Raw genomic sequence first — 25,550 nt, forward strand, 5'->3', positions numbered from 1 at the left:
GATTGATATCATTATATATCAAATGCAAATGGACTCATTTTTTTTCAAACTCCAGATCAACATAATTATCAACAATCCAGAAATATCGAATTCCGATCATTCTCATCAGCAACAGCGTGATAGTTAGCATCCCCTTTCAGGAGGAAAGTCAACAATATCAATTTTATCCTTCCATCCGCCAATGGTTAGCAGAGCAACAGTGAGGTCGAGGTTCAGCTCTGACTCCTCTTCCTGTTCCTCTCTCTTTATCTTGGAGGTTTTGATCTTTTTGAGGCTCTTTGACACATTCCAGTCTCCTTCCCAGCTGACCCCGGAGCCTCCGACTCCCCATTCTTCCAGAGTTCCAGGATTCTCTCTGGCTCTGATGGTAAATTCACAATGCGGGAACGAGTGCATACTCAAGCCACTGATCCTTCACCATTATTTTCTCTTCACCTCTCCATCTTCCAAGTGTTGTTTGGTGGCTGAGGCACAGTTAGGGATGCTAGCTGGTTGATTAAGGAGAAGCAGCATGACCTAATGGAAAGAGCCTGATGAACCTGGGGTCAGAGGACCTGGGTTCTAATCCTAGTTGTGCTGCTTGTCTGCAGTGTCACCCGGGGCAAGTCGCTTCACTTCTCCTTACCTCAGTTTCCTGTAAAATGGGGATTTAATACCTGTCCTCCCTCCTACTTAGAGTGTGAGCTTTATGTGGGACTGAGACCCACCTCATGATCTTGTATCTACCCCAGCACTTAGTACAGTGCTCGGCACATAGTAAGCACTTTACAAATACTACCTTTATCATTATTATTATTAGGGTGGGTATTCAGGATGGCAACGAAACCATGGTTAATTTAAAAATGATAATTGTGGTATTTGAATACTTACTACATGTCAAGTGCTGGAGGAGAAACAAGATTATCGAGTCAGACACAGTCCCTGTCCCACATGGGGCTCAGAGACTAAAAGGCAAGAAGAACGGAAATTGAATCTTCATTTGTCAAAAGTGAGGCCCAGAGAAATTAAGTAGTTGTCAGCGTCAAACAGCAGGCCAATGACACAGTCAGGCCTAGGATTTCCTGACTCCCAGTCTCAGACTCTTTCCACCAGCTTGTGCTACCTTCCTATCAGCCATCTGTGAGAAACAGTGTGGCCTAGTGGATAGAGCCAGGGCCTGGGAGCCAGAAGGACCTAGGTTCTAAACCGTGTTCATTGCTTGTCTGCTGTGTGACCTTGGGGAAGTCACTTCACTTTTCTGGGTCTCAGTTACCTCCTCTGTAAAATGGGGATTAAGAGAGTGAGCCCCAACTGGACAAGGACTGTGTCCAACCTGATTAGCTTGTATCTTTCCCAGCTCTTAGTACAGTGCCTGGCACATAGCACTTAATGAATACCATTAAAAGAAAAAAAACCCCAAGCAGAGTTAATGGTTCAAAGGCCTAGGCATAGAGAGCCCACCAAGGTGCTGATCTGGGCCTCAGTTCCCTCCTAAACACTACAACACAATTAACTGTGTCTGAGCTGATTAACTTGTGTTTTTCCCAGTGCCTAGCACAGTGCTTGCTTTTAGGTCTGTCTTCCTAGTGGGCTTCTGTCTTCCTCTGGCTTATTTAGTACTTCTTAAGTGCTTAGTACAGTGCACTGCACCCAGTGGGAGCTCAATACATGCTGTTGTTTACTATGGCTACCCTGAAAGTCAACCACTGGAAGACCCAAAGAGAGGGAAAACTGAAGAGGTACAACCTATGAGGGATTTTTCGACCCCCAGACTTCCTGACCCACGGGGAATTCCTTCCTCTGTGACAACCCGCGTGGGAAGCGGCACCCGGCCCCGACGGATCTTCAGCATCCTTCCTCCTGCTCTTCTCGCTCGTTTCCCGACTCTGGGACCGGGAAGATAAGTGGGCACTGGAGGGTGAATTTTACTTCCGGCATCTGCTTGTTGCTCCCAAACACCTTCTGGCCAACCTCTTTGTTCACGTGGGTCAGGATGGTCAGCAGGTCCTTCCCCCTTATGGAGAGAAAATAAAGGAGTCAGAAATTTCTGGTTGGATGGCACTAGGTCAGAGCCCACCGACGTCAAGCCCGTGTTCTGACACCCCAAGGAAATCCAAGAAGGGCCTTCCAACAGAGGCTGTCGGGTTGGGGCCGGCCCGTCTCTCCTCTCGGTTCCCCAACACAAGCCTCCTTCCTCTCCTGGAGACCCCCTCTTCACGGGGGTCTCCCTGTTAGAGCGGAAGGGTACCGTGGGCTCGTTGTGAGCATGGAATGTGTCTCCTATGTTGAACTCTCCCAAGTGCTTAGTTCAGTTCTCTACACATGGTAAGTGCTCAATAAATTATTTATGTATATTAATGTCTATCTCCCCCTCTAGACTGTAGGCTCATTGTGGGCTGGGAATGTGCCTGTTTTTTGTTGTACTGTACTCTTTCAAGCGCTTAGTACAGTGCTTTGCACACAGTAAGTGCTCAATGAATATGACTGAATAAATGAATGAACGTCTCCTACTTCTATCTCTCCAAGTGCTTAGTACAAGGTTCTGCAAACAGTAATTGATTAATGCTATTTACTGAGAGCTTACTGTGTGCAGAGCACTAGTAGTAAGCACTTGGGAGATTGCAATACAATAAAGCTGGTAGACACAACCTCTGCCTACAAGGACTTTACAGCTCTAGATTGTAAGCTCATTGTGGGTAGGGAATGTGTCATTAAAATTGTTATATTGTACTGTCTCAAACTCCCTCTCAAGGATGGCACCTGGAGAGTTCCCAGTTCTCTGCCAGTCTCTGCTATGGGAGGGAGAGTGAAGCAGAGCCTTACCCAATCCATTCCTAGCTTGGCCAGTGGCTAGCGAGTGGCAGGCCAACTGCTACAAGTCAGAACTCACCTGTACTGGGCAGCAGCATCCCGGGAGAGAGTCGAGAGCAGAGACTCTAGTTTACTGTGCGGAAGGAGGTGATGGTCAACCACTCCCGGATTTTTCCCAAGAAAACTCTTTGGACCCACTACCAGAACGATGGCAGATGGAGGTGGGATGTTCTGGGAAAGCTGTGTCCATGGACTCGCTATGGGTTGGAAGCGACTCGGGAGCATGAGACCAGACTCTCCCAAGCGCTTAGTACAGTGCTCTGTACGCTGTAAGCACTCAATAAACATGAATGACTGACAGACCTAGAGGGTGCTCAATAAATTTTATCGGTCGATTCTGTCGGTCTCTACGGTAATTACTATTATCCCACATCCAAACTATCATTTTAACTTGACTTAAGGGTGTGTAAAAAGGCCCCTGCTAAGCATCTCCTATTCCTTGCCAATTGGGTTTGTATGCCAAGGTGCCCAAACAGTTTGTTGTGAGTGAAGGGATTTTAGCGGGGAGAAAAACCAAGAGGAAACAGCCTCCAAGGAGAGCCCGCCAGACCAGAGAGCCTGCTTCTCTGATTCCTCATTTATTTTCATGCCCATCAGCCCCACTAGAATAGAAACTCCTTGAGGATGGGGATTGTGTCCACCAACTCAATTGCATTGTACTCTCCCAAGTGTTTAGTACAGTGCTCTGCACACTGCAAGTGTTCAATAAATACCATTGATTGATGGTCAGGCAATCATATTCATTGAGCTCTTCCTGTGTGCAGACCATTGAACTAAGTGCTCGAGAGAGTACAATTTTAACAATATAGCAGATGCATTCCCTATCCACATTGAGCTTACAGTCTAGTGGGGGAGACAGATATTAATATAAAATAAATTACAGATGTGGACATAAGTGCTGCAGGGGTGGGAGGGAGATGAATAGAGGGAACAAGTCAGGACAATGCAGAAGGGCGATGAAGAAAAGCCAAAAAGGGCTTAGTCAGGGAAGGCCTCTTGGAGGAGGTGGGCTTTCTCCATTTGGGGAAGTCACCCATTTGGGGAGAGTCACTATTTGGGGTCTTGGCCACCTATCTGCTGTGTGACCTTTGGCAAGTCACTTCACTTCATCAGGACTCAGTGATCTCATCTGTAAAATGGGGCTTGCGACTGGGAGCCCTATGTGGGACAGGGACTGTGTCCAACCCGATTTGCGTGTATCCACCCCTGTGCTTAGTATAGTATCTGGCATATAGTAAGCACCTAACAAATACCACAGTGATTATTATTATCATTATTCTCTGTGCCTCAGTTATCTCATCTGTAAAATGGGGATTAAAACAGTGAGCCCTCTGTGGGACAGGGAATGTGCCCCACCCCATTTGCTTGTATTCTCCCCAGCACATAGTACAGGGCCTGGCACATAGGAAATGTTTAACAGATGCCACAATTAGTAGTAGTAGTTAGCACATAACTCCTCACTCCCTTACCCCGGGCTTGCTCCCACCCCCGACCCGAGCCCCAGAACCAGGAGGGAAACTGACCGCGGGCAGAAGGTCTCCAGCGCCCTGCAGAGCGCCTGGATGTACTCGCTGCCGTGACGCGGGCGCCGGAAGCAGATGAAATCTTCCACCGTGGCCATGCCCACCAGGAGGTCGGCCCAGTCGGGGACGGAGGGGATGACCACCGCGTCCGCCTCCAGCAGGGCGCCCTCGCGCCCTCGCAGAGAGAGCCCGCCCTGGCCCTGGCCGCCCTGGCAGGCCTGGACGAAGAAGATCTTGGGCTTGGTGGCCAGGGTGCGGCAGGCTGAGGAGGTGAAGAGGCCCAGCAGGGCCCTCAGAGGCACCGGCTCCCAGTCCGTGCCCAGGATTTCGCCTTTCTGGCCGTGCGAGAGCAGGCAGCAGATGAAGCAGTCCTGGTCCGTGTGGTCCCTCTCGCTGTAGGCCCGTAGGACGCGGGAGATGGCCTCCCCTTTCAGGTTATTGTGGTGCTCGACCTTAAACTGGAGCCAGCTGAAGACCTTGTCCAGAGCCGCTGGGGACATTGGGGAGGGACACGGGGGGCAGGGAGAAGAAAAGAGAAAACTCAGACTCAAGAAAGAGCTCTGCAGCCACAATTAGACAAGAAAGAGCCCAGGTTCTAGTTCTTCGGCCCCTGCCCACCTCTGAGGCGGCTAAAATTAGATTCCTACCCAGAAACAAGGCGTCCATAACGCTTTGGAATGCTGGGAAAGAGGTAGAGAAATATCATCTCCATTCTTAATGAAAAACACCTCGGATTTTTACCTACCTACTCCCTGATATCGATTGTATTCTATTGTATTCTATTCTATTGTATTCTGTTGCACTCTCCCGAGCACTCAGTACAGCGCTTTGCACCCAATAAGCGCTCACTAAATATGAGTGACTGATGGATTGATTGATATTGAAACATGATTCTTCCAATTAGAGTCATGGTAAAAGGATTTATAGGGTACCCTGCATATTATTTTTCTTCTTATTATTAGGATTGTTATTATTCTTTGAATTTGAATGGCACTTTAATTTTCCCAGAGCACTCTCACGTCCCCCATCTCATTTTATCTTCACAGTAGTCCTGTGAGGAAGGGAGAGTTAGGTTTTATTAACCCTGTTTTACCGGTGAGGAAACTGAGGCTCAGAGAGGATGAATGACTTGTCCAAGATCACACAGTCAGATTGAGGCATAGTCAGGAATAAAACCCAGATCCTGCAACTCCCAGGCCAGTGCTCTTTCCACAAGAAGACACTAACCGTGGCTTCTGGAAGATCAATAAATTGTTCTTATTCTGCAGATGAAGAAATTAAGGTCCTGATGGCCTAATGGAAAGACCAAGGACCTGGGAGTCAGAAGTCCTGGGTTCTAATCAGCGTGGCTCAGTGGAAAGAGCATGGACTTTGGAGTCAGAGGTCATGGGTTCAAATCCCGGCTCGGCCATTTGTCAGCTGTGTGACTTTGGGCAAGTCACTTAACTTCTCGGTGCCTCAGTTACCTCATCTGTAAAATGGGGATTAAGACTGTGAGCCCCACGTGGGACAATCTGATTCCCCTGTGTCTACCCCAGCACTTAGAACAGTGCTCGGCACATAGTAAGCGCTTAACAAAATACCAACATTATTCTAATCCCAACTCTGCCATTTGTCTACTGTGTGACTGTGGGCAAGTCACTTCCCTTCTCTGGGCCTCAGTTCCTCATCTGGAAAATGGGGATTCAATACCTGTTCTCCTCCCACTTAGACTGGGAGCCCTAAATAAAACAAGGACTGTGCCTGACCTGATTATCTTCTAACTACCCCACCACTTAGAACAGTGCTTGACTCATAATAAACATTTAATAAATACCATTATTATTATTGTTGTTATTAATACAGAACTGCACACACAGTATGTGCTCAATAAATACTATTGAGCGAGCACTGTGGCCCAGTAGAAAGAGTATTCACCCAGGAGTCAGAGGCCCTGGGTTCTAATCACAGCTCTGTAACTTTGCCCGCTGGGCAATCTTGGACAAGTCACTTATTTCACTTCTCTGGGCTTTTGTTTCATCATCTGTAAAATGGGGATAAATACCTGTCCTCCTTCCTTCTTACACTGAGAGACCCATGAGGGACCAGGACTGGGCTCAAGCTGATTTATCTTGTCTCTACCCAACGCTTAATGCAATGTTTTGCTCATAATAAGCCCTTTATAAATACGATAGTTCATGTCCTGTGTTATTTGGTTGAGCGGCCAGCAGGGGGCGCATGGCGCTATCTACCTTGCCTCGACTGTGGAAATACCTTTATTATTAGTATTATTAATAATACTAATAATAATAATGGTATTTGTTAAGCGCTTGCTACGTATCAAGGACTGGGGTGGAAGCAAGATGATAATAATAATAATATTAATGGTATTTATTAAGCGCTTACTTTGTGCCAAGCACTGTTCTATGCTCTGGGGGAGATACAAAGTAATCAGGTAATGAGGTTGTCCCACGTGGGGCTCACAGTCTTAATCCCTAATTTAAAGATGAGGGAACTGAGGCACAGAGAAGTTAAGAAGGTCACACAGCAGACAAGTGACAGAGCTGGGATTAGAACCCACGTCCTCTGACTCCCAAGCCCAGGCTCTTTCCACTAAGTCATGCTGCTTCTCTAATAATTATCTCTAAGATAATCAGGTCCCACACGAGGCTTCCAGGCTAAGAATGAACCTTTTCATTCTAGCAGAGTTCAGGGAGAAGTGTGGGTGCACAGGGCTGGGAACTTTCTTAGGAAATATTTTTTGGGCTCTGAAATCCCAACCAGGTGACAAGACCTGAGTCTCTCTAGGCAGACCAGTTTGCCGCTGGGGCAACCTTCGATTGATTGACTGGTTGTTCTGCACACAGTAACTACTTGATAAATAATTCAATTGGATCACATTTATTGAGCGCTTATTGTGTGCAGAGCACTGTTCTAAGTGCTTTGGGAAAGTACAGTACAGCAATAAAAAGAGACAATCCCTGCCCACAACGAGTTCACAGTCTAGACAGGGAAGACAGACATGAATACAAGTAAATAGACATCAATATAAATAAATAAAATTACAGATAAATACATAAGTGCCCTGGGGCAGGAAGAGGAGGGAAGAGCAAACGGAACAAGACAGGGAGACGCGGAAGGGAGTGGGAGATGAAGAAAAGGGGGGCCCAATCTGGGAAGACCTCTTAAATAATATTCCTACTAGCCCCATCCACCTCAGCAGAGCCTCCTCTGAATCATTCAACTGTAAGTTACTGAAAATTTACTGTGTGCAGAGCACTGTACTAAACCTTGGGAGTGTACAATATAACACATTTGATAGACATGTTCTCTGCTCACAAGTTTACAGTCCTTGTGAGAAGCAGCATGGCCTAGTGGATAGGGCACAGACCTGTGAGTCAGAAGGACTTGGGTTCTATTCCTGACTCTACCACTTGTCTACAAGTCATTTAACTTCTCTGGGTCTCAGTTTCCTCATCTGCAAAATGGGGATTCAGAGTGTGAGCCCCATGAGCGACATGGACTGTGTCCAACCTGATTATCTTGTATCTACTCCAGTGCTTAGAACAGTGCCTGGCACATCGTAAGCGCTTAACAAATACCATTTTAAAAAAGGGGAGCTTACAGTTTAATGGGGGAGAATGTTCTAATCAATCAATTAATGGTATTTATTGAGCTCTTACTGGGTGCAGATCACTGTAGCACTTGAGCATATAAAACATAAGAGAGTTGGTAGACCCATTTCCTGTTCCCAAAGAGCTTATGGTCTAATGGGGGAGAATGTCCAAAGCAATCCTTTAATTAATGGTTTTTATTAAGCATTTACTGTGTGCAGAGCACTGCCCTAAGCACTTGGGAAAGTGCAGTATAACAGAGTTTGTAGGCATGTTCTTTGCCCACAAGAAGCTTCCATTCCAGAGGCTCCTTACAGTCAGTCTCCCGTCAGCATTTCCAGGCCAGGAGCCATATAATAATAATAACTACAGTATTTGTTAAGCGCTTACTATGTGCCAGGCACTGTACTAAGAGCTGGAGTGTATACAAGCAAATCAGATTTGGACACAGTCCCTGTCCCACCTCTTGGCTCACTGTCTCGATCCCCATTTTTCAGATGAGGTAACTGAGGCCCAGTGAAGTGAAGTGACTTGTCCAAGGTCACACAGCAGACAAATGGCGGAGCCGGGATTAGAACCCTTGACCTTCTGACTCCCAGGCCCGGGCTCTTTCCACTCTGCTCAGTCAGCCACCTTGCTTACCTGCATCTTTATCCGCTCCTCTCCTGGTGTTTTGCGGGTTCTGGAACTCCGAGTTGTTGATGATGACACAGAATCCATGAGGTAAGTGGTTCATCTTGTACGGCGCCATGATCTGCAGAGGGGGCAAGAGCCCAGCACAGCTGGTCAGTAGCCAACCAGACCCAACGCCTGGGCCAGAGGCTGGACCACAGGGCTGGTTCTGTGGGTAGCCACAGTGGGCATCTGTGGCCAATACCTTGTATGGTCATCATCATCATCATGATCAATGGTGTTCATTCTTTTTTGAGGATATTTGTTAAAGCTTACTATGTACCAGGCACCGTATTAAGCGCTGGGGTAGGCACATGACAGTCAGGTTCTACCCAGTCCCTGTCCCGCAGGAGGCTCACGGTCTTAATCCCATTTTACAGATGAGGTAACTGAGGCACAGAAAAGTGACGTGACTTGCCCAAAGTCACACAGCAGACAAGTGGAGGAGCCAGGGTTAGAATCCTGATCCTTTGGCCTACCACCTTGTTCTCTATCTAACTTAGAGAGTGCTGCTTTATTGAATACCTGAGTGCAGAGGACTGCACTAGACACTGGGGAGAGCATGGCGGGAGCAAAAGATAAAGACAGTACTCCACACACAGCAAGGGCTCACTGAATGCCAGTGATTGATGGAAGTATGGTATGAGGAATTTGGGTTAGACCCGAGGAAAAATTTCCTCATGGTGAGGGTTATCAAAGTCCATAACAGGCACCAAAGAAGATAAGCAATTTTCTTTCTTATTAGTCTTTTGAAATAGGGTGGCTGTCTAAATTCCGGGAATATTTTGGATGTTAAGTCAATCAGAGCAGAGGAAGAAGGGAGAGAGCAGAAATGGGCGTGGGACCAGCCGCCAAAGCCCCTCTGGGCAGAGAAGCATGGCCTGGTGGTTAGAGTCCGGGCCTTAGAGTCAGAAGGACTTGGGTTTTAATCCCGGCTCCACCACTTGTCTGCTGTGTGACTTTGGCACGTCTCTCTACCTCTCTGTGCCTCGGTTACCTCATCTGTAAAATGGGGACTAAGATTGCAAGCCTCTATGGAACATGGACTGTGTCCAACCTGATTACCCTTTTATATTCCTCAGAGCTTAGTACGGTGTCTGGAGGATAGTAGGTGCTTAACAAATACCATTAAAAAAAAATGCACAGGCATAAAGCAGTCAGACAGTGAAGAGTGATATAAGACTGAGGGCCAGAAAACAGTTTCATGTTCTTGGCCACCATGGGAGGGATTTTGCTTGTGCCCGGCTCTTGGAATGTAATCGCTAGCATTTCTTGGACTCTTGGCCTGCGGTGGCCTCCAGTCTGACCTGAGATATTCTTTCCATTTCTTCTGCTGCCTTTGGGGAAGATACTTGTTGGTTGTAATTTCCTGGGAGGAAAAGGATAGAAGCGTCAATATCAAGTCTTTCCTACTCCCAGGCCACGCTGCTTCTTGTGACTGCCCTCGAACTCTAGGACAGAGCTCAGATGGCTTCTCCTTCAGGCATTTGGCCACCTTAAATTTGGGGACTCTCCCTCCATACCCACCCCCATCCCTATGACATCAGCACACCATGCTGAGTCCTCCAGAGCCATTTGAACCCCTTCCCAGGTCCCTGTGGACTTGGATATTGCTTTCGCCCCCTATGAGACTGGGAGTCGGAGGACCTGGGTGCTAATCCCAGCACTGTCACTGGCCGGCCATATGACCTTAGACAACTCACTTAACTCCTCTAGGCCTCGATTTCCTCATCTGTAAAATGGGGATTCACCCTCTGTTCTCCCTCCCCCTTAGACTGTAAACCCCATGTGGTCAGAGACTGGATCTGATAATCTGGTATTTGTTCCAAGCCTGTTACAGTGCTTGGCACATAATAATAATTATGACATTTGTTAAGCGCTTATTATATGCCAAGCACTGTTCTAAGGGCTGGGATGGATACAAGGTAATCAGGATATCCCATGTGGGACTCACAGTCTTCATCCCCATTTTCCAGATGAGGTAATTTAGGCACAGAGAAGTTAAGTGGCTTGCCCAAGGTCACCTAGCAGACAAGTGGTGGAGCCGGGATTAGAACCCATGTCCTCTGACTCCCGAGCCTGGGCTCCTTCCACTAAGCCACGCTGCTTCATAGACTGAGCATTTAACTACAGCCAAAATTATGATTATGATGCAGACAAGTAAAAAGGTAGCATTTAATTCCTTGGGATCTGGACGATAACTATGGTATTTTAAGTGTTCACTACGTACCAAGCACTGTTCAAAGCACTGGGGTAGATACAAGGTAATCAGGTTGGACACAGTCCCTGTCCTACATGGTGCTCACAATCTTAATGCTCAATTTATAGATGAGGTAACTGAGGCAATCCACCCCCACAGCAGCCCCTACAATTTACTTAGCCCCCTTCATATAACTCAGATATGTGTTAAGCATTTACTATGTGCTAAACATTATGCTAAACACTGGGGTAGAGGCTAGATAATCAGGGTTGTAATAAATAACAATTACAGTACTTAAGTGCTTTCTATGTATTGAGCACTGTTCTAAGAACTGGGGTAGATGCAAGGTAATCAAGTTGGACACAGTCATTGCCCTACTGGGGATTCACAGTCTTAATCCCCATTTTACAGATGAAGTAACTGAGTCCCCGAGAAGCCAAGTGATTTGCCCAAGATCACGCAGCAGACAGGTGCCAAAGCCGGGATTAGAACGTAGGTCCTTCTGACTCTCAAGCCTGTGCTCTATCGATATGGGGCTCACTGCTTAAAGGACTGCTCTCTTCCTGTTCTCTATCCCACTCCAACAGCAGGAGAGAGAACAGCTCGGCGACAAATCCTCAAACTTATTGCAGAACCCATCTGATGCTTGAAAGACCCAGAAATACCTGTGGTGAGGGAGAGTTGTCCCAAGGCAGTGCTTAAGTTTCCAGCTGCTCCTGCTCTGGCTGACACAAAAACAAGAATTAAAGACTGAGACTGGCCACTTACCCCCAGCCACCAGTCCACCCTCTCACCACTAGCCCACTCTGGGCTCTGGGGCAGACAGTTGCCTCAGGGCTGAGGAGTTTGGAGATAAACTATCACTTCCCCATCTGCTTCTTTCGCTCCTGTGCACAAGGCGCAGAGCGCTGCTGGCAGAAATCTAGATACTGGGGCAGAAATCTAGATACTGGACCGAACTCGTCCTCCTCAAGTTTGTCGCTGCATGCTTCAACTCTACCCTCTTCTCTGCCTGGAAAAATTATTTCTCCATTCCTATTGACACCCATGTCCATCACCCTTGCCAGTTGTTCCAGATGTTTAACTCCCGCCTCAAACCCCATGTCTCCCCACCTCCCTCATCTCTTGCCTCTAGTGATCTGGCTACCTACTTTATTGAGAAAATCGCAACCATCAGGCGTGATCTCCCTAAAATCAGCCTCCTTGCTCCCTGCCTCCTGTCTCTCTCCACTCCAGTCCAAACTTCATTTTTCTGCTACCCAGATCATTTTTCTACAGAAACATTTAGGCCATGTTTCTTAACTCTTCAAGAACCTCCAGTGGTTGCCCATACACCTCCACATCACACAGGAAGTCCTTACCACTGGCCTTAAAGCATTCAATCACCTTGCCCTCTCCTACCTCTCCTTGCTACTCTCCTACTACAACCCAGCCCGTACACTTAGCTTCTTTAAAGCCAATCTTCTCAATGTACCCCCATCTTATCTATCTCACCCACAGCCTGCCTCTGGCCTGGAACGCCCTCCCTCTCCATGTCTGATATGCAATTACTCTTCCCACCTTCAAAGCCTCATTGAAGGCACATCTCTTCAAAGAAGACTTCCCAGACTAAGCTCTTATTTCCCTTTCTCCCACTCCCTTCTCGGTCACCCTGATTTGCTCCTTTTATTCACTGCCCAACTCAGACCTTCGGAACTTATGTCCATATCTGTAATTTATTTATTTATATTAGTGTCTGTCTCTCCCTTTAGGCTGTAGGCTCACTGTGGGCAAGGAATGTGTCTGTTATATTGTTATACTGTATATTGCTATATTGTACTCTCCAAGCACTCAAAAAATATGATTGATTGATACCTCTTGATTTTTCTTCATACTCCTCAATTGGTATTAGCAGGCTGGGCTGGACATCCTTTAAAATCTTCTTTAGCATTCCCAGGTCTCCTTCATTCATCTTTCCATGTTTTTCCATATGTATAAAGATACCTAAGGCAGTCTGTGGATGAAAAACCACACTCATACAAGCATCAGAATCTGTTGAGGGTTTCCAGCCCTTGGGGAAACATGGCTATCCTGAGCCTTCTTTTCCTCTTTTCTTTTTATGGTAATTTTTAAGCACTTACCACATGGCAGGTACTGTTGTAAATGCTTAGGTAGATACAAAATAATCAGAATGGGCACAGTCCCAGTCCCACATGGGGCTCACAGTCGTAATCCCCATTTTACAGGTGAGGGAGCTGAGGCCCTGAGCAGTAAAGTGACTTACCCAAGGTCAGAAAGAACACAATAATGATGGTATTTGTTAAGCGCTTACTAAGTGCCAAGCACTCTTCTAACACAAGTGACGGAGTCAGAATTAGAACCCAGATCCTTCTGACTCCCAGGCCCATGTTCTAGCCCCTGTGTAGACAAGACACAGCCATCCTGAGCCCTAGGGTAGACACAGACACCCTGAGGCCTAATGTAGACAATGACCTCTCCTTGTGTTGACAAGACATGGCCATTCTAAGCCCTCATGTAGACCCAGTCTCCCAGAGTCCTTGTGGAGACACAGCCACTCTGAGCCCAGGTGTAGACATGACTACCAGGAGTCCTTGTGTAGACCTGATCTCCCTGAATCCTTCTGGAGATGCCACCCAATCAATCAATCAAATTCCAGGGCAGAAAGTTCATACTAGGTAACTAGAAGGAAGCAGCGTGGCCTAGTGGATAGAGTACTAACCTGGGAATCGAAAGACCTGGGTGCTAATCCTGGCTCTCTCACATACCTGCTGTGCGATTTGGGGCAAGTCACTTAATTTCTCTGTACCTCAGTTCCTTCATCTACAAAATAGGGTTCAATACCTGTTCTCTCTCCTAGCACTGAGCTACGTGCTGGGGTGGATACAAGATAATCAGGTCCCATCTGGGGCTCACAGTCTAAGTAGGAGGGATACAGATGAGAGAACTGAGGCACAGAAAAGTTAAGTGACTTGTCCAAGGTCACACAGCAGGTGCCTAGCAGATCCGGGATTAAAATACAGAGTCCTCTGACTCCCAGGCCTGTGCTCTTTCCACTAGGCCATGCTTGCTCCATCACCTGCCTGCTGTATGACCTTGGGCATCATTTTTCTTTTCTGGTCCTTAGTTTCCTTATCTGTAAAATGGGGATTAAACCCCTGTTTTCCCTCTCCTTTAGTAGTAGGAGGAGGAGGAAAAGGAGGAAAAGAGGAGGAGGAGGAGTAATAGTATTTATTAAACAATTCTTGAATGGTCACATCTCCTCCAAGAGGCCTTCCCTGATTCTTTTCACCGGCTCACTCTCCCTTCTGCATCGGCTCAACACTTGGAACTGTGACCTTTGGACAATTGATATTCTCCTTGCCTCCGACTCCACAGCCCTTACGTACATATCTTTAAATTACATATTATAAATTACTTCTTTATTAATGTTCACGTCCATTTCCCCTTCTAGACAATAAGTTTTTTTTACGGGCAGGGGACCTGTCTGCTAACTCTGTTGTATTGCACTTGCCCAGAGAGCTTAGTACAGCCCTCTATACATAGCAAGTGCTCAGTAAATACCACTGATTGAATCTAAAGCACTGTACTAAGTGCTAGGAGAGTATACAGAAGCTCATTGTGGGTAAAGAATGCAACTGTTCCTTCTATTGTAGTCTTTCAAGCACTTAGTACAGTGCTCTGCACACAGAAAGCACTCAATAAATACGATCGAATGAATGAATGGATACCATCCCTGGCCATCAAGACTCACAATCTAAGAGATGAGCTCCCCAAATGGAGCAAGGCCTGTGTTCTGCCTGATTATCATGTACCTACCTTAGTGCTTAGCAATAATAATCATAATGATGCTATTTGTTGAGCTCTTTTTATGTGCCAAGCACTGTTTCAAGCTCTGGAGTAAATACAAGATGATCAGGTTGTCCCCTTTTCCAGATGAGATAACTGAGGCACAGAGAAGTGAAGCGACTTGCCCACGGTCACCCAGCAGACAAGTGGCAGAGCTGGAATTAGAACCCATGACCTTCTGACTCCCAGGACCAGGCTCTAGCCACTACCCCATGCTGCTTCAGAGAAGTTAAATGACCCACCAAAGCAATCAAGTGATGGAGCCAGGATTAGAACCCATGTCCTCTGATCCCCATCCCTGTGCTCTTTCCACTAGACCCCAATGCCTCCCCTCCCCTCTCTGCCCCTACATCCCCCAGCTCTTCAGGCAGGAGGCAGCAGCTCTGATCATAAGGTTCCAGGGAATTGCCAACAGTGACCATACTTCCGTGGCTTAGTGGAAAGAGCCCGGGCTTGGAAGTCAGAAGTTGTGGGTTCTAATCCCGGCTCCGCCACTTGTCTACTGGGTAACCTTGGGCAAGTCACTTAACTTCTCTGTGCCCTAGTTACCTCATTTGTAAAAATGGGGATTAAAAAAATGTGAGGCCCACGTGGGACAATCTGATTACCCTGTATCTACCCCAGCGCTTAGAATAGTGCTCTGCACATAGTAAGCGCTTACCAAATACCATAATTATTATTATTACTTACTGTGGGGCTTTGAAGTTTGCTCTTTGGAAGCTCTGAGAGCAGTAGGAATTTAATACTGGTCAGGTTTTCTTTGGTCAACTCTTCAGCAATCTGGTAGAGCAGGTACCTGCGGGAGACAGAAAGCCACCATTCATTCATTCAATGTATTTACTGAGCGCTTACTGCGGGCAGAGCACTGTACTAAGTGCTTGGGAAAGTACCATACAACAATCAACAGTGACATTCCCTGCCCACATCAAGCTAACAGTCTAGAGTTGGGTAGACAGATGTCGATACAAATAAATAAAATGACAGATATGGACAAAAGTGTTTTGGGGCTGGGTGGGGGGAAGAGCAAAGGGAGCAAGTCAGGGTGACGCAGAAGGGAGGGGGAGATGAGGAAAAGCGGGGCTTAGTCTGGGAAGGCCTCTTGGAGGAAATGGGCCTTCGATATGACTTGAAGGAGGGGAGAGTAATTGTCTGGCAGATTTGAGGAGGGAGGGCGTTCCAGGCCAGAGGCAGGACATGGGCTAGGTGTTGGCGGCAAGACAGGCGAGATGGAGGCACAGTGAGAAGGTTAGCACTAGAAGAACAAAGTGTGTGGGCTGGGTTGTCAAAGGAGAACCAGAAAGTGTTAGGTTCAATGGGAGAATCACTTGGGCAATAAGTGTGATATTTGTTAAGTGCTTACTAAGTGCCAGGTACCGTACTAAGCACCTGGCCAGATACAAGATAATCAGGTTGGACAAAGTTCCTGTCCCACACATGGCTCACAATATCCATCTTCAATTTACTGATGAGCTAACTCAGGCACAGAGAAGTGAAATGATTTGCCCAAAGTCACACATCGGAAAAGGGGTGGAGCCAGGATTAAAACCCAGGTCCTCTGTCCCCCAGGCCCAGACTTTTTACACTAGTCCACACTTCCTGAGACTGCATCCGACCTCATTTTCTTCTATTATAATTGTGGTATTTGTTAAGCACTTACTCTTTGTCAAGAACTGTACTAAGCACTGGGGTAAATATAAGATAATCAAGTCCCACGTGGGGCTCACGGTCTAAGTAGGAGAGAGAACAGGTATTTAATCCCCATTTTGCAGATGAGGGAACTAAGGCCCAGAGAGGCTGTGACTTGCCCAAGGTCACACAGCAGGTGGAGCTGGGATTAGAACCCAGGGCCTCTGACGCTTAAGTCCATGCTTTTTCCACTAGGTCTTGCTGCCTCCCAGTGCTTAACATAAAGTAATACTTATAGTAATGATTATTCTTATGGTATTTGTTAGGCACTTACTATGTGTCAAGCACTGTTCTAAGCACTGGGGTAGATACAAGTTAATCAGATGAGACTCACTCCCTTTCCCACACAGGATTCACAGTCTAAACAGGGGAGAGAACAGGTATTGAGAAAGAATAAGTGCTTAATAAAACCAAAATTAATGGTAGTAATAGTTCTGGGAAGCAATGTGGCCTAGTGGAAAGAGCCCGGGCCCAGGAGTCAGAGGCCCCGAGTTCTAATTCTGACCCTGCCACTTGCCTGTTGTGTGACCTTCAGCAAATCACTTAACTTCTCTGTAACTCTTCTGTGCCTCAATTTCCTCAATTGTAAATTGGGGATTAAATCCTACTGCTATGTAGATTCTGAGCCCTGTGTGGGCTAGGGTCTATGTCCAATCTGATTATCTTATATCTACACCAACTATTAGTAGAGAAGCAGTATGGCTCAGTGGGAAGAGCACAGGCTTAGGAGTCAGGGGTCACGGGTTCTAATCCCAGCTCCACCACCTGTCAGCTGTGTGACTTTAGGCAAATCACTTAACTTCTTGGTGCCTCAGTTACCTCATCTGGAAAATGGGGATGAAGACTGTGAGCCTCATGTGGGACAACCTGATTACCCTGTATCTACCCCAGCGCTTAGAACAGTGCTTGGCACTTAGTAAGCGCTTAACAAATGCCAACATCATTATCATTATTACATAGACAATCCTTAATGAGTGCCATAATAATGATAGTGGTAGTATTCATTAAGCACTTACAATATGCTGAGCATTGTACTAAGTCCTGGGAGGGCATACACAGGTGGTAATATTAATAATAACAATCATAGTATTTGTTAAGCACCATGTACCAGATACTGTACTAAGTGCTGTAGTAGTTACAAGATAATTAGGTCCCATGTGGGGCTAACATTCTAAGTAGAAGAAAGTACAGGTATTATATCCCCATTTTGCAGATGAAAGAAGTGAGGCACAGAGAAGTTAAGTGACTTCCCCAAGGTCACTCAGCAAGTAAGTGGTGGAAGCAGGATTAGAACCCAGATCCCCTAACTCCCAGGCCCCTCTTTTTTCCACTAGGCCATGCTAAAAAGTTAAACCTGGAAGAAAATATGTATAAAATAATTTTGAGGGAGGCCATACTGATTTTATATTTACTAAATCTTTATCAAATTATGTCTCTTCGGCTACCCTGAGAGTTTACTCATAGTGTATTTCCTAACCTAACACAACAACAGTGGTAATAATTTGGTCATTCATTATGAATGAATGAATGAAAGGATGGATGGATGCAAGGTTATCCCTTTCATTTGATTCTGTAGAAATACACTGGAAAGTGAAAGATGGCTAAACAGTGTATACTATCAGAAGCTGGACTCACCTCGGACAGTTTCACCGGCTGGAACATTCATTGTGGGACAGGGACTGTGTCAACCCGATTACCTTGTAGTTAGTAGAGTTTGTGTTAAGCAGCGTGACCTAATGGAGTCAGAGAGACCTGGGTTCTATTCCCGGCTCCGCCACTTGTCTGCTATGTGACCTTGGGCAAGAAACTTCATTCAGTCATTCATTCAATCGAATTTATTGAGTGCTTACTGGGTGCAAAGCACTGTACTAAGCGCTTGGGCGAGTACAATAAAAGAACAAACAGACATGTTCCTGCCAAGAGTGAGTTCACAGTCTAGAGGATTCACTTAGAAGCAGCACAGACCAGTGGATAGAGACTGGGCCTGGGATTCAGAAGGACCAGGGTTCTAATCTCGGCTCTGTCACTTGTCTGCTGTGTGACCTTGGGCAAGTCACTTCACTTCTCTGGGACTCAGTTACCTCTTCTGTAAAATGGGGATTGAGACTGGGAGCCCCATGAGGGACAGGGACTGTGTCCAACCTGATTTGCTTGTATCCACCCCAGAGCTTAGTTTAGTATCTGGCACATAGTAAGAGCTTAACAAATACCACAGTGATGATGATGATGATGATTAGTCTCTGTGCCTCAGCTACCTCATCTGGAAAATGGGAATTAAGACTTTGAGCTCTCTGTGGGACAGGGACATAGTCCCTCAGAGCATAGTACAGTGCCTGGCACATAGTAAGTGTTTAACAGATACCACCATTAGCAGTAATAGTTAGAGTCATGATTATTGAACCAATTATGAACCAAACCATGATTATTATTATTATTACTTTTATCATTAGAATGAGGAACGACAGGATACCCAACCAACTCTGTCTGGAGAACTGAAATTGAGTAACTGAAAACAAGGAGGAGGACAGGGAAACATTTTAAGAACATGGTGGAACAAGGCCTCAGACGTGGCTCAGTGGAAAGAGCACGGGCTTTGGAGTCAGGGCTCATGAGTTCGAATCCCAGCTCTGCCACTTGTCGGCTGTGTGACTGTGGGCAAGTCACTTAACTTCTCTGGGCCTCAGTTCCCTCATCTGTAAAATGGGGATTAAGACTGTGAGCCCCACGTGGGACAACCTGATTCCCCTATGTCTACCCCAACGCTTAGAACAGTGCTCGGCACATAGTAAGCACTTAACAAATACCAACATTATTATTATTATCAGACAGTGCTGTGTCCCAGCTGAAAACTGGGAGTCGATCGCTGAGGAATTCTGCCATATAGTACTCTCTCAAGCGCCCAGGACAGTGCTCTTCAGGTAGAAAGTGCTCAATAAATAGCACTGATTGATTGATGGAGGCAGACGGGCATGACTCAGTGCCACCAAAAAAGGGGAGGTTCTTGTTGAGTAAAAGCACTGTAAGGAAAAAGAGATGAGGAAGTGAAAACTTCAAACATAAGAACAAAACAAGGGATAAGCTTCACTGAGTGTCCAAAATGGTCAGGACTGTGGGCCTTGGCTTCAGCCTTTCCAGTCACACATATAGGTACATTTTATTCTCTAGGGCCAACTTCTTTGAGGACAGATGGAAATTTTGCCTAGTGAACTTTTATGTTCCCAAACACTTAATCAAAGCAAAAGAAATCTTTAAAACCATGCTAGAACCTTAACAATAAAAAGTCGTAGTCGAAGAAATGGTATTTATGAGTCTACTGAGTTTAAAACACATTAGTAAGCACTTGGGAAGAACAACTCTTCCCCCTTTCCCTCCCCTCAGCACTGTTCATATTTGTATATATTATTACCCTATTTATTTTGTTAGTCAGATGTATATCTCCATGATTCTATTTATCTTGATGATGTTGTCTTGTTTTGTTTTGTTCTGTTTTACTTTGCTGTCTCCTCCATTTAGAGCCCGTTATTGGGCAGGGATTGTCTCTATCCATTGCCAAATTGTACATTCCAAGTGCTTAGTACAATGTTCTGCACATAGTAAGCGCTCAATAAATACTATTGAATAAATGAATGAACAACAGAAGCACAGGACATGTTCCCTGCCCACAGAAGTTTAATAATTATCATACTTGTTAAGCACTTACTATGTGCCAACCACTGTTCTAAGTACTGCGATAGATACAAGCTAATCAGAATGGACACAGTCCCTGTCTCACAAGGGGCTCACAGTCTCAATCCCCATTTTACAGAAGCGGTAACTGAGGCACAGAGAAGTGAAGTGACTTGGCCAAGATCACACGGCTGACAAGTGGTGGTGCCGGAATTAGAATCCATGACCTTCCGATTCCCAGTCCGGTGATCTATCCACAACGTCAAGCAGCTTACACTCTAAAAGATGTGGTATGATCAAATAGCAATGTAAATATTTATCAATAAGGAAAGACTTTGAATGCTAGGTTTTGTACCCACATAAATACAGTACTTAATTTCCAAAGTGTTATCTTTCACAACCTATTCAGCAAAAAAGCCATTGTGCTAACATACTGTGACTGTGAACTCATTGTTGGGCAGGGATTGTCTCTATCTGTTGCCAAACTGTACTTTCCAAGAGCTTAGTACAGTGCTCTGCACACACTAAGCGCTTAAGAAATACGATTGATTGAATAAATGAATGAATATTAAAGACCTCCCATTACTATTCTAAACAGATCTGCTGTCTTGTCGCTATCTAATTGTCCCCCTTCCCCACCTCCCTTCTCCACAGAGGACCTGAGTTCTAATCCCAGCTTTGACAGTTGCCTACTGTGTGACCCTGGATGGTCCACTTCTCTTTTCTGGGCCTCAGTTTCCTTACTTGTAAAATGAGGATTCAATACCTGTTCTCTCCCCTCCATAGACTATGAGACCAGTGTGAGACAGGGATGGTGTCTGAACTGATTAATCCCTATCTACCCCAGTGTTTAGAACAGTGCTTGTCATTACATATAAGCAGTTAACCCAAACTAAAATAATAATGATAATAATATTTACCCTTTATTGCTGCCACCTGTGATAGTCTCGCTAGATTGCAAGCTCTTTGTGGGCAGGGGTCACATTTGCCAACTTTATTATATTCTCCCAAGCGCTTAGTACAGTGCTCTGCTCACAGTAAGTGCTCAATTAATATCACTGAATAATTAGTTTATTTTAATGTCTCTCTTCCCACTCGGGCAGGGATTGTATCTACTCATTCTATTTTTCTCTCCCAGAGAAGCAGTGTGGCTTAGTGGAAAGAGCAGGAGCTTGGGAGTCAGAGGACATAGGTTCTAATCCCGGCTCTGCCACTAGTATGCTGTGTGACCTTGAGCAAGTCACTTAACTTCTCCATGCCTCAGTTACTTCATCTGTAAAATGGGGATTAAAAGTGTGAGCCCCATGTGGGATAGCCTAATAACCTTGTATCTACCCCAGTGCTTAGAACAGTGCTTGGCACATAGTAAGCACTTAACAAATACCAAGATTATTATTACTGTTGTTATTGTTAATATTGTTATTAATTAATAATAATTGATAATAACAGTAATGATAATCATGGTATTTGTTAAGCACTCACTATATGCCAGGCATTGTGGCTTACTTGAGTGCAGAGCACTGTTCTAAGCACTTGGGAGAGTACAATCCAACAACGTAACAGACAAAATTCCTTCCCCACAATGACCTTACAATCTAGAGGGGGAGACAGATACTAATATAAATAAATTAAAGATATATACACAAATGCTGTGGGACTGAAAAGGGGAATCATTCATTCAATCGCATTTACAGAGTGGTTAGTGTGCGCAGCGCATTATACTAAGCACTTGGGAGAGTACAATACAACAGTAAACACGTTCTCTGCCCACAGTGAGCTTACAGTCTAGAGCAGTGAATAACGGGAGGAAGTCAGGGCCACACAGAGGGAGTGGAAGAAAAGTAAAAGAGTGTTTAGTCAGAAGGCCTCTTGGAGGAAATGCGCCTTCAGTAAGGTTTTGAAGCGGGAGAGGGTAATCGTCTGTCAGATATGAAGAGGAAGGGTGTTTCAGGTCAGAGGCAGGATGTGGGCAAGAGGTTGGTGGTAAGATAGACAGGATCGAAGTACACTGAGTAGGCATCAGAGGAGCGAAGTGTGCGGGCTCGGTCGTAGTAGGAGAGTAGAGAGGTGAAGTAGGAGAAGGCAAGGTGATTGAGGCCTTTAAAGCCTATGGTGAGGAGTTTCTGTTTAATGTGGAGGTGGATGAGCAACCACTGGAGGTTCTTGAGGAGTGGGGAAACATCCACTGAACATTTCTGTAGGAAAAAGATCGGGGCAGCAGAGTGAAGCTCTGTCACCTACCTGCTGTGTGACCCCTAAGCTCTTCTTTCCTCTTCTGTGCCGCCCTGATTTGTTCCCTTTATTCATCCCCAAATCTGCATCTGATACCCAAATCTCCATCCCCAGTTCTGATCTCTCTTCCTCTCTGCAATCTTGCATTTCCTCCTGCCTTCAAGACATCTCTACTTGGATGTCCTCCCGCCACCTCAAACTTAATATGACTAAAACTGAACTTCTTATCTTCCTACCCAAACCCTGTCCTTCGCTCACTTTCCCATCACTGTTGATGGCACCACCATCCTTCCTGTCTCACAACCTTTCATTCATTCATTCAATAGTATTTATTGAGCGCTTACTATGTGCAGAGCACTGTACTAAGCGCTTGGGATGAACCTCGTAACCTTGGCGTTATTCCTTTCATTCAAATGTATTTTTTGAGTGCTTACTGTGTGCAAAGCACTGTCCTAAGCACTTGGGACAGTACAGTATAACAACAGACCCGTCTCTGTCATCCATCCAAACTTCTACCATATTAATGCAAGCACTTATCCCATCCCGATTGATTATTGTGTCGACCTCCTTGCTGACCTCCCTGCCTCCTATCTCTCCCCACTCCAGTCCATACTCCACTCTGCCTCCCAGATCATTTTTCTTCAAAAACCTTCAGACCACGTTTCCCCACTCCTCAAGAAACTCCAGTGGCTGCCCATTCACCTCCACGTCAAACAAAAAGCCCTCACCATTGGCTTTAAAGCAGTCAATCCCCTTGCCCGCTCCTACCTCACCTCGCTACTCTCCTACTACAACCCAGCCCACACACTTTATTCCTGTAATGTTAACCTTCTCGCTGTACCTTAATCTTGTCTATCTTGCTGTCGAACGCTAGCCTACATCCTGCCTCTGGCCTGGAGTGCTATCCCTCCTCATATCACAAAGATTATTGCTCTCCCCCACTTCAAAGCCTTACTGAAGGCATGTCTCCCCCAAGAAGCCTTCCCTGACTAAGCCCTCCTCTCTTCTCCACTCCTTCCTTAGTCACCCTGACTTGCTCCCTTCATTCATCCTCCCTCCCAATCCCACAGCACATATGTATATATCCGTAATTTATTTATTTACTTATTTACTTAACTATATTAATGTCTGTCTCTCCCCTCCAGAATGTGAGTTCACTGTGGGCAGGGAATGCATGTGTTTGCTGTTGTATCGTCCTCTCTCAAGTGCTTAGTTCAATAAGCACTCAATAAATATGATTGAATGAATCAATGAATTCCCTCCTCCCAGCTCCACAGCACATATTTATATATCTGTAATTTATTTATTTATATTAAAAATAATAATTGTGATATTTGTTAAGCGCTTACTATGTGCCAGGCACTGTACTAAGTGCTGGTATAGAGACAAGCAAATTGGGTTGGACACAGTCCCTGTCCCTCGTGGGGCTCACAGGCTCAAAGCTCATTTTACAGATGAGGTAACTCGGGTCCAGAGAACTGAAGTGAATTACCCAAGGTCACACAGCAGACTAGTGGTGTAGTCAAGATTAGAACCCATGACCTTCTGAGTCCCAGGCCTGTGCTCTATTCATTTATTCATTCATTTATTCATTCAATAGTATTTATTGGACACTTACTATGTGCAGAGCACTGTACTAAGCACTTGGAATGTACAATTGGGCACCAGATAGAGACAATCCCTGCCCAATGATGGGCTCACGGTCTAAACAGGGGAGACTACATAGCAAAACAGAACACATAAATACAGATGTGGAAATGGCAGAGAACAAGGATATGTGTGTAAGTGTCGAGGGGCTGAAGGTGAAGGCAAGTACTTAAAGGATACAGGTCTAAGTACATGGGTGATGCAGAAGGGAGAGGGAGTAGGGGAAATGAGGGCTTAGGGAAGGCCTCTGGGAGAAGATGGGACTTTAATAAGGCTTTGAAGACAGGGAGAGTTGGCAGTTGGCATATATGAAGGGAGAGGGAGTTCTAGACTAAAGGGAAAACATGGACAATGGTTTGGACAACATCCACTACACCAAGCCACTTCCCTATATATTAATGTCTGTTTCCCGCTCTAGACTGTAAGCTCATGGTGGGCAGGGAATGTGTCTTTTTATGGTTATATTATACTCTCCCAAGCGCTTAGTACACTGTTCTGCACACAATACTCAGTGAATACGACTGAATAAATGAATGAATTAATGAACTGGGTAAGGCACTCAACTTCTCTGTGCCTGTTCCCTCATTAGCAAAATGGGAATTCAATATCTAGTCTCTCTCCTACTTAGCCTGTGAGGTGGGACCTGGTGACCTTATACCTACTTCAACGCCTAATATAGTGCTTGGCACAAAGTGTTTAACAAATTCCACAATTATTATTATTATTATTATGCCAAAATAGCCCCTGGGACCACCCATCAGCCCATTTCCAGCTCCGTTCCCTGAAGGCAGAGACCTGGGCTTTCTGAGTCTTCTGGCTTCCTCTCCACAACCCCCTGGCTGGTTCCTCCGGTTCCTGATGTCCGGGTCCCCCTCACCTGTAGGCAGACACCTGGGCCCTTCCCGGCTCCTCCAGCTCCCTCTCCACGTCCCCATGGCTGGTCCCCAGGTGAGCCTTCAGCAGGTCGATCCGGTGAATTCGGAAGAGCAGCTCCTTTAAGAAGGAAAGTTTTCCCTCCTCCAACATCCCCTTCTCCCGGAGCAGCCGGAAAAGGCCTAGGGCATCCTGAATGGTCTCCTGCTTCTTCAGCGGGATCAAGTCCAGGCAGAGAAACTTGAGGGCCTCCAGGTCGTCGGCCGCCAGCTCCTCCCCAATGGAGAAGAGAAGCTCTTTCATCTGAAAGCTCATGTCGCTGTTGATGGGGAAGAAATACGGGACCAGTGAGCCCAGGGGCAGAGGAGGAAGACACTGACCAGGGGCCGGGGTTGGGGTCAGGGATGGGGTACCAGAAGGCCCACAGAAACACAAAACCCCGGGCCCCCACTCCCCCTCTATGGCTTTCCTATTTCCCTCACTGGGGCCTGTTGCATTCTGGTCTTAAATTACCCTTCTTTGGGTGGGTGTGGAAGCATTTTTTTTTCTAATTTGAACAATCGACTGTTTATTCAGCCACTTCATCTTATCTCATTTATATATTTCCTGTGGTTTCCTTGTTCTCCTTCCTGCTCCTACTATTGGCAAACACTTGTTGTCCTCCTCATTCAATTGTAAACTCCTTGAAGGTAGGAATCATTCATTCAGTCAGTCATTTTTATTGAGCGCTTACTGTGTGCAAAGTACCGCACTAAATGCTTG

At 45.9% G+C, this 25,550-nt stretch overlaps 1 protein-coding gene across 1 annotated transcript; it reads right to left on the reverse strand.

Moving 5' to 3' along the window:
• Positions 1–1,824: 1,824 nt before the first annotated feature.
• Positions 1,825–25,097, reverse strand: LOC100087835 (caspase-8-like). The gene is made up of 8 exons (XM_029069609.2): positions 24,793–25,097; positions 15,375–15,480; positions 12,693–12,831; positions 11,504–11,563; positions 9,946–10,007; positions 8,609–8,720; positions 4,374–4,863; positions 1,825–1,993 (listed from the first exon to the last, which is right to left on the reverse strand). The coding sequence occupies exons 1-8, from the start codon at positions 25,089–25,091 to the stop codon at positions 1,825–1,827; spliced, it is 1,437 nt and encodes a 478-aa protein (XP_028925442.2). The 5' UTR covers positions 25,092–25,097.
• Between the last annotated feature and the right edge of the window lie 453 nt (positions 25,098–25,550).

Source organism: Ornithorhynchus anatinus, chromosome 7, assembly GCF_004115215.2.
Source record: "Ornithorhynchus anatinus isolate Pmale09 chromosome 7, mOrnAna1.pri.v4, whole genome shotgun sequence".
NCBI lineage: Eukaryota > Metazoa > Chordata > Mammalia > Monotremata > Ornithorhynchidae > Ornithorhynchus > Ornithorhynchus anatinus.

Excerpts from the sequence above, each read along its gene's own strand:
- LOC100087835 (XM_029069609.2), bottom strand. The coding sequence starts at position 25,091 with ATGAAAGAGCTTCTCTTCTCCATTGGGGAGGAGCTGGCGGCCGACGAC. Across the intron at positions 11,564-12,692 it reads GTATGAAGAAAAATCAAGAG|CCAGAGCAGGAGCAGCTGGA; the intron begins GTATCAATCAAT and ends TTTTTGTGTCAG. Across the intron at positions 10,008-11,503 it reads ACAACTCTCCCTCACCACAG|GAAATTACAACCAACAAGTA; the intron begins GTATTTCTGGGT and ends TTTTCCTCCCAG.